We start from the raw sequence: 7,909 nt of genomic DNA, 5'->3' as shown, positions 1-7,909 counted from the left end.
TTGAGATATTCAGCCAAACACTTGAAAAAAAAATGTGCAATTGCACTCAGAGCTTGTCTGAACAGCAATTGCATTAAAATGTCACAAGATTCCGGGACAATTTTAGGTCACAACCAAACTGACAAAATGTTTGGATCTACTAACCGAAGGGTGGCTATCAGATACAAAAGACAGGATGAAAGGTCTCTGGTCCCTTTACTCATGGCATTGGGTCCACCAGCGTTGCGATTCTCAACCAGTTAGATGGAAACAAAAGTGTCAAAAGGAGTGAGGACATTAAAGGGTAGAGTAATGGAGAAATAACAAGTCTACTCTCACGTGAAGTGGGTAAATGGCCGTGACAGTTTTTTGGCCTCCACTCACCAACACACCACCTCTCCTTTCTTTCTTTAGTTTTCTCTTCTTCCTCGGATTGTTTAGGGTTGTGTTAGAAAGTGGAGAAATTAAAGCAATTGATCTGAACTAGTGATCTATATGACACGTACGAGTGTGCCCCGCTTGAATGAACAGTTCCTATCAGGGCCCAGAGATCTCACGTGTGACGTGGCCCGGTGTCATAAAAGGCGATTCATTCTTTACTGCGCTGCTCAGGCCTCAGAGGCGACTCCCACTTCCAGTTCCTCTACAGGCCACGCAGGCGCGCATGACTACTGGAATGGAGATAAAGGCTCCAAATAAGGGGTATCTTCGTGAATACGAGTTGAAAAATACGTTTTTCGTGCATGTCGCAATTAATTAGTCAATTTATTGCTAATTGTCTTATTTAGGGCGTGCTAATCGCCACTTGACAATTATATTAGCCACAGACGCAGAGACTAGTCCACTACAGTCTCACAAACAAGAACTGTAAAAGAGGAAGTAAAGAGAAAGAAAGAGGGAGCAGAGAGATTTTTTTCTATTTCTCTCCCGCCTCCTCTTTTTCTTTCATCAGTTTAAAGAAAAAACAAGGAACTGAAATCGCCAGCAATCTGCATTTTTAGGTCAGTGCATTGCAGTTAATGATAATGTTTCGATGCTTTCTTTTTCTTTTTCTTTTTTTTTTTTTTAATTTTTTTCGCGGATTTTCGTTCTATCTTTTCATTATATTTCACGTTCTGATGTTCGATTCCTGCATGGAAACTCGAAATCTTATTAATGCTTATGTTAATCGCTCAGTCGCTTATTGATTCGTTTTGGTCGGTGGTTCTGTATTTCCTCGTTTCAACTTCTGTTGCTCAATTTTTTGATGAATTTTTGTTGCTGTTTTGTTTCCGTCCTTCTGTTTTACCGATCTGATCTTTTCTCCGTGACGGATTTTAGGTTCTTAAGCTTCCGATTGAGGCGTTCTGTGTTGAAATTGATTGTTATCGATGAGTATATAGACAGCGTCGTGGATCCTTTTTCTTTTCTAACAATTCATTTCAAGGATATTGCTTCTTTTACCAGGTCTTGTCAGTTAGCTACATGTTACGTTTTGTAAACTTTATCTTTACGATTTTCCGACTTCTGGTTAATTCGGTCATAGACCTGTTGTGTTATTTTTCTTGATTGTTATTTGTTTCAGCCTTCTACCTAGGCATACTTGTTTTACTGACTATGCTGTGACATTGCGGATTCTAGGTCTTCTGTTGCTCTGTGCTTCGTGACAGTCCGGTTTTGATTGAATGGATCAGGTGTGTTGTTATGTTGTTAAATTTATGAGCCCTGGTGCTGGATTTGCGGTTTCTTTTTTGCAGTTATTGAATCTTTTCTCCTTTTTTGGTATTTTAAGTTGACTTTTACCTGTGTAGTATGAGAAAGTCGAGAAGATTGGAGAGGGAACATATGGTGTTGTTTACAAGGCTCGAGATCGTCTAACAAATGAGACCATTGCACTTAAGAAGATCCGATTGGAGCAGGAAGATGAAGGTGTTCCAAGCACGGCTATACGAGAGATTTCCCTTTTAAAGGAAATGCAGCATGGAAACATTGTCAGGTCTTATTTACAGCATGTTGAGAATGAGCTTCATTTAGAATTTGTACATTCCTTTGAAAATGGGAAAATCCATATTTCCTTTTCTTGTAGATTATGTAACCTTATAAAAGGTTACAGAGAGTACTCGGCGGAAGTGTAAACTATTAGGCAATATCCATTATAATGAGGATGGAGAATATCCATCATAATGAGTTATGGGCAGTTGATCTAGTTTCCATCCTGAAGCATGAGATCTATACAAAAGCTCAAGCAATTAATAGGTTCTTAATAGTTGCAATTCTTTGTTCAACTACTTTGTCTTTCTCTCAAATAGGCTACCCAGGGTATGAGTGTGCTTCTTCAAGCTTTGTAGGCTAGATCATCATTAGAAATTTTCTCATGGTGAAATTTTTGAAGATGATTCCACTGGGTTTGATGCCATTATGTATGTACCAGCAGCCTATCACAATCTCATCAATATTGTCATAATCTTCACATCTGAAATTTGCTTTTAACTCCTCTCTCTTGAAGATCATCCAGGTAGCTTGAAATCTTCTTGGGTATTTTTGGTTTTGTTTTTACATCCTCTTGCTTCATAGTCTAAACATTTTTTTATTTTATACATATTTGTCAGTTGCTAGTCATTTCTGGAAAGACCTGCGTACAAAATATTATTTAGCTTTATAGAGCAATGATTGTAATGGGGAGGCATTGGGACATATTTCAGGAGATTTTATATATTACATCATTATTTTCTTGTATTTGGTCTCACATTCCGAAATTTGCTAATTCGGCAGCAGATGTGCTTGCCAAGCAGAGAGCGTCCCTTCAATCTCTTGTTGTAAGGGATCTGCTCCCTCTTCCTTTGTAAATTTTCTCTTGTTAATATAAATACATCTTTATAAAAAAAAAATGATTGTAATTGTGTCTTCCACATTTCTGCATCTTTCCCTTCTTGTTTCACTGGTGGGTACTTTCTCATGCCTTTATTTGGTTGATGTTGATTAAGTTGTACATATACATCATTTTCAAAAATAAATAAATGTGTGTATATATATATATATAGCTGTACATACATGATTTCTCATAGCAATGCTTCCATGGTTTCATATGTACCAGGTTGCAAGATGTAGTGCACAGTGAAAAACGATTGTATTTGGTTTTTGAGTATCTGGACCTAGACTTGAAGAAACACATGGATTCGTGCCCTGAGCTTGCAAAGGATCCACGTCTAATAAAAGTAGGTGAGATCTGCATGGATGTGTGCTGATTCATGTCTGCTTGTTTTGTCCTTATTTGCATAGGAATGTTCTTGTGGAAAAACCGTCTGTTGTTTATCTGTGGGTGTAGAATAACCTACTCCCATGGGAAACAAATGCGAGTCAAAATTGGAAAATTAGTTTGAAAGAATTGGTGAAAAATGATTTGAAATTACTGAATAGATTAGTAGTCTAAGTTTAGGACTAAATATGGCAAGAACATACTGTAGGTTTCGTTATTGGATCTCAGAAACCCTACGTAATGAAAATGCGTTTGCGATTCTAAGTGCTTGTTTTTTGTTGATATGGAGGTCCAGAAACTTTTAATTTATGTTTACTAGCTATTAATGTTAGTGGAGTGTTTATTGCCTAACTTCTGTACATAGGTTCACATAAAGCCTTCATGGTTTGTGTTTCTTCTAAATGAGAAAAAATTTTAGATCACTCCTTTGCTCTAGTGGCATTATAGATCAAACAGCATGATGTGCATTTCTTGAATATGCTCCTGTATATGCAACAAGTGTTGCTTTAAAATATGGATACTTTCTTGGTAGTCATGAATTTATTTTTAATATACTTTTGCAGACATATTTGTATCAGATCCTACGAGGCATTGCTTACTGCCATTCTCATAGGGTACTTCACCGAGATTTGAAACCTCAAAATTTGCTGATAGATCGCCGCACTAATGCATTGAAGCTTGCAGACTTTGGACTGGCCAGAGCATTTGGCATTCCGGTTCGGACTTTTACTCATGAGGTATATTTATGCACCATTCTGATTTTTATGAATTTCACATTTTTTCAAACTCTCTGAGGGTTTCATTTTGCTCTACATTTATTCCATAAGTCGCATTGTTCTTCTTTGTGGGCCTTCTAATGTAATTTTCCCCTGCTCAGTATCGAAGATCTAAAATGGTTGCTCTCAAAAAAAAAAAAAAAAAAAAAAACTAAAAAAAGATTAAAAGGGTTGTATAAGAAACTTGCATAAAGACTTGGAAGATGTGGTGTTATAAAAGTGCTTTCATTTTACTGGTGAAAATGAAACATGAAACACTCTTTTCAAATAACAAGAAACATGAAACTCCTGTTGGTTGATGAAACGTGTCCTCAAAAAAAAAAACAAAAATTGAAACATAAAACCTTTTGTTGATGAAATCATTCATAAGTTCAGCCTGGTCTATTGGTTGAAATTTTTGGAGAGAAATCTTAATCTGTTGGTCTGTATCCCTAACATATCAATGTGACAAGGCTATTTCGTAGGCAGTGTTAGCTTTACTGTGAAGCATAATGTCTTCTTCTGAAGATCCCATGAAAAGCAGCATAATCAAGTATATGCTGTTTTTTTTATTACTATTTTTATTATTCTATTTCGTAGGCAACAGGAATTTTGTGTTCCCACCTTTTTTCTAGAACCATATATGATTGTTGCTGAGAAACATTTACGTTATGCTTTCAGGTTGTAACACTTTGGTACAGGGCACCTGAAATCCTGCTAGGCTCCCGACATTATTCTACTCCTGTTGATGTGTGGTCAGTAGGTTGTATTTTTGCGGAAATGGTGAACCACCTACCACTGTTCCCTGGTGATTCTGAGATAGATGAATTGTTCAAGATTTTCAGGTGTTTCTTTAAACACATTATTCAGCATATAAATATAGTGCTTGGATACATCAATGTTCTGTTTATATGTACACTCTATGTAAAATTTGTTCTGTTCCTTTTGTCTACATGAAGAGTCTTGGGTACACCCAATGAAGAAACTTGGCCAGGTGTGAGTTCCTTGCCGGACTACAAGAGTGCATTTCCTAGGTGGCCCTCAAAGGTATAAAGCACATAATATTGCTCTTATCTTTTTCAAGTATAATGTCAACACAGAACACAGTAAACTATCCATCCATGAGGAGAAAAGATGATTATTAATGCTTGCTCCCACATCTGTTGTGCAGGACTTGGCAACTTTGGTCCCAGATCTGGAGCCAGCTGGCATCGATCTTCTTTCTGTAAGTTTAATTAAGTCTCATAGCCTTTCATACATACGCGATCTGCATCACCTGCACAAGCATTTTCTTTAAGATACTGGCAAGAAGAATCATTCTTCTTAAAACTGTGAACTATATCAGGAAAATCACTTTGTCACTAAGCACTCCTCTGAGTTTCACAAGAAATATATTCTACTTATTATGGCACTGTGCTTATCTCTTAATGTGTTCTTTGTCTTTACAGAAAATGCTGTGTATGGAACCAAGTAGAAGAATCACAGCCAGAAGTGCCCTTGAGCACGAGTACTTTAAGGACCTTGAGCTTGTACCATGACTCTTTCCCGTTGTTCTGTAAATTGTATCCTCACAAGTACAAGGAAGGGTAGCAATTAGAAACCTGTAGGATTGAATGTGTGAGGTTTGTGTGCATGTTTTCGTCCCTTTCTTTTTGGTCTGGAACTGGTTCATTTAGAACCAGTGCTTGCGTTTGCTTGATTCAGATTGCTTGAAAATGAAAAGCATTTTTTTTGCCTCAAGAAATTACTGTATAGCATCCGTTTGGATAAAAGTTTGAACGTAAATCACTATTCCATGTTTCATTTGTCTGTGACTGTTTTTTTTTTTTTTAGTGTCACGTAATGTCTCAACGGGATACTATTTCATTTATCTTGCATGTATGCTTATTGAAATGCATTTATAAGTTCGAAGAGCCAAATTGGTCTTTATTATCATCTACTATGATGTTCAGAGGCTTTATATAGTTCGTCAACTCGTCTTTACTGAATTGGGGTGGTTGTGACCTGTGTGTCTTATTTGGACTCCGAGTCAGGCTTTCCTTCATCCATGTCTGCCAAAAAAGAGGGGGGTTGCCTCTCCACTGAATTGTAATTGTAAGAGAAAGAATGCTCATGAAGTACAGGTCAGGGTCGAGGCTGTGGTCTCCTCCTTCCATTTGGAGAGAATCAATTTTACTGAAAAGGAATAAATGAGCATGACTTTTATATCTTATTACTTCCTCCTCTCCTTTCCCCTCCCTTCATTCTCTCCCTCAAGCCACATTCCCCCTTTCTTTCTCTCCCTCTCCCTCATTCTTCTCTTTCCCCTCCCTTCTTTCTCTATCCTCTCCCTCTTTCCCTCACCCCCAATCTTTTGATTTGCAACGACATACTCCTATCATTGTTAAATAGTATTTTTGAGAAGATTACCATTTTTCGCTAATAGAAATTTTGTTGTGATATTTTCAACTACAGCGAAGCATTTGGTCATCACTAAAACATTCGTCACTAAAGACCAATTTTCTTGTAGTTTTCTCATGATCAATTGCCTCTTTTGCCTACTATCTTTTTCCAAGGGAGAACCATTTTCTGTTGTGCAAAAGAGGTGGGAAGTAGCTGGTGTTAACTTAGGTTGACTCAAATCTAAGTTTTCATGATAAAAAAAAATCATTAGTATTTAATATTATTATTGAAAAATGAGCATTTCGGATGAAGGAAATGCATTTATCCTTCAAGTGATGTAAAGCATGGTCTAAGGAGGAAGAGTCGTCAAATGAAAATAAGGACCACGAGCTTGAAGTATAAACAAGATATTGATGAAGAACTGACAAGAAGAGGAGTTGAAAAATTGAAGACTCGAGTTTAGGTTATTTATCTGGAACTCAAGAACTCTAAGTATATAAGTGGATAGCCATCCAACTTCCATATCTTGGGTAAATTTTGAATTAGAGCATTTGGACCTCAAAGTTTTTCTAACCATGTTAAAAATGATTGTACAAATACTTTAGAAAAGTTCTAAAACCTTGACAAACCTTTTCATCGAAGTTTAAATTGATTTAAAAGTTTATAGCGACTTTGATCAATCGTGTGCAAAACTCTAACTGATCAAACCCTTTGATCAATCATATATTAAGGCATTTTATCGATCAGACAGAATCATGCAAGTTGATTTAAGATGTCTAATTATCTCTAATCAATCACAGGCATGGCAAAATTCCAAAATTGGAGCCACTATAAGGTTTGAACGATCCTACAATTTTGTCTGATTGATAGGAGTGAGTAATTTTTTTTATAATTGTTCTCCAACATTCAAAACATGTAGTTTTTCTACTAAAACTATAAATAGAGGACCCTGAACATGTCAGTTCTTATAGTAGCCTTATTTTTTTTTATTTTGCCCTTGAAAATTGAAGTGATTCATTTCTTGCATGATATTTGACTTTTCTTCATTCCGTCATCTATTCTTACTTTCGTCAAGCTCCACATTCTCATTCGTTCATACTTGAAACTTAGAAACTTGGATTTCATTAATACTGTGAATATCTCTCTAAAGAAAAGTGGATGTTTCTATTTTTGTTTTTGTTTTTGTATTTTGATTTAGTTTTTAAAGGCTTTTCTAAAACTTTGAAAGTAGAAGAATTGGTCTTAGAATAGTGAATGTAAATAGGGAAATGCCCACTAGAACTGGAATATAATTATTGTAAAGAAATCTCTTAGAGAGAGATTTTAGGTGTCACAGGGGATTGCACCAAGTTGGGGCCCAAAGGATATGTAAATCTTTTGTTGTTTTCACATGAGGAATAAGTAAATTTTTTAGAGCTCTTGGGTAGTAATTACCACTAAGATGACATCACTTAAAATTTTAATAAGCATAAGCATTGAATTCACCCCCCTTGGGAGCCCACCTCCTCCCTTTGTCAAAGCAACAAACCACATTGGTAGGTGGAGGTCCTCCTTTGCC

General features: G+C 36.4%; 1 protein-coding gene across 2 annotated transcripts; it reads left to right on the top strand.

Annotated features, from left to right (window-relative positions):
• The first annotated feature begins 729 nt into the window (after window positions 1–729).
• LOC137965962 (cell division control protein 2 homolog) lies at window positions 730–5,713 on the top strand. 2 transcript variants are annotated; one of them, XM_068812377.1, is made up of 9 exons: window positions 730–980; window positions 1,593–1,652; window positions 1,770–1,954; window positions 3,053–3,173; window positions 3,778–3,951; window positions 4,651–4,814; window positions 4,929–5,016; window positions 5,141–5,194; window positions 5,418–5,713. In XM_068812377.1, the coding sequence occupies exons 2-9, from the start codon at window positions 1,644–1,646 to the stop codon at window positions 5,505–5,507; spliced, it is 885 nt and encodes a 294-aa protein (XP_068668478.1). In that variant the 5' UTR covers window positions 730–980; window positions 1,593–1,643; the 3' UTR covers window positions 5,508–5,713. The 2 variants fall into 2 exon arrangements, with proteins under 2 accessions (XP_068668478.1, XP_068668477.1); XM_068812376.1 differs by having other exon boundaries at window positions 731–980; window positions 1,600–1,652.
• Window positions 5,714–7,909: the final 2,196 nt, after the last annotated feature.

Source organism: Aristolochia californica, unplaced genomic scaffold, assembly GCF_029961685.1.
Source record: "Aristolochia californica isolate CCGP_79_NKW_82.1479 unplaced genomic scaffold, dmAriCali1.0.hap1 SCAF_5, whole genome shotgun sequence".
Taxonomy (NCBI): domain Eukaryota; kingdom Viridiplantae; phylum Streptophyta; class Magnoliopsida; order Piperales; family Aristolochiaceae; genus Aristolochia; species Aristolochia californica.
The sequence above is the reverse complement of the archived record's forward strand: the minus strand, read 5'-3'. Positions and strand labels throughout refer to the sequence as shown.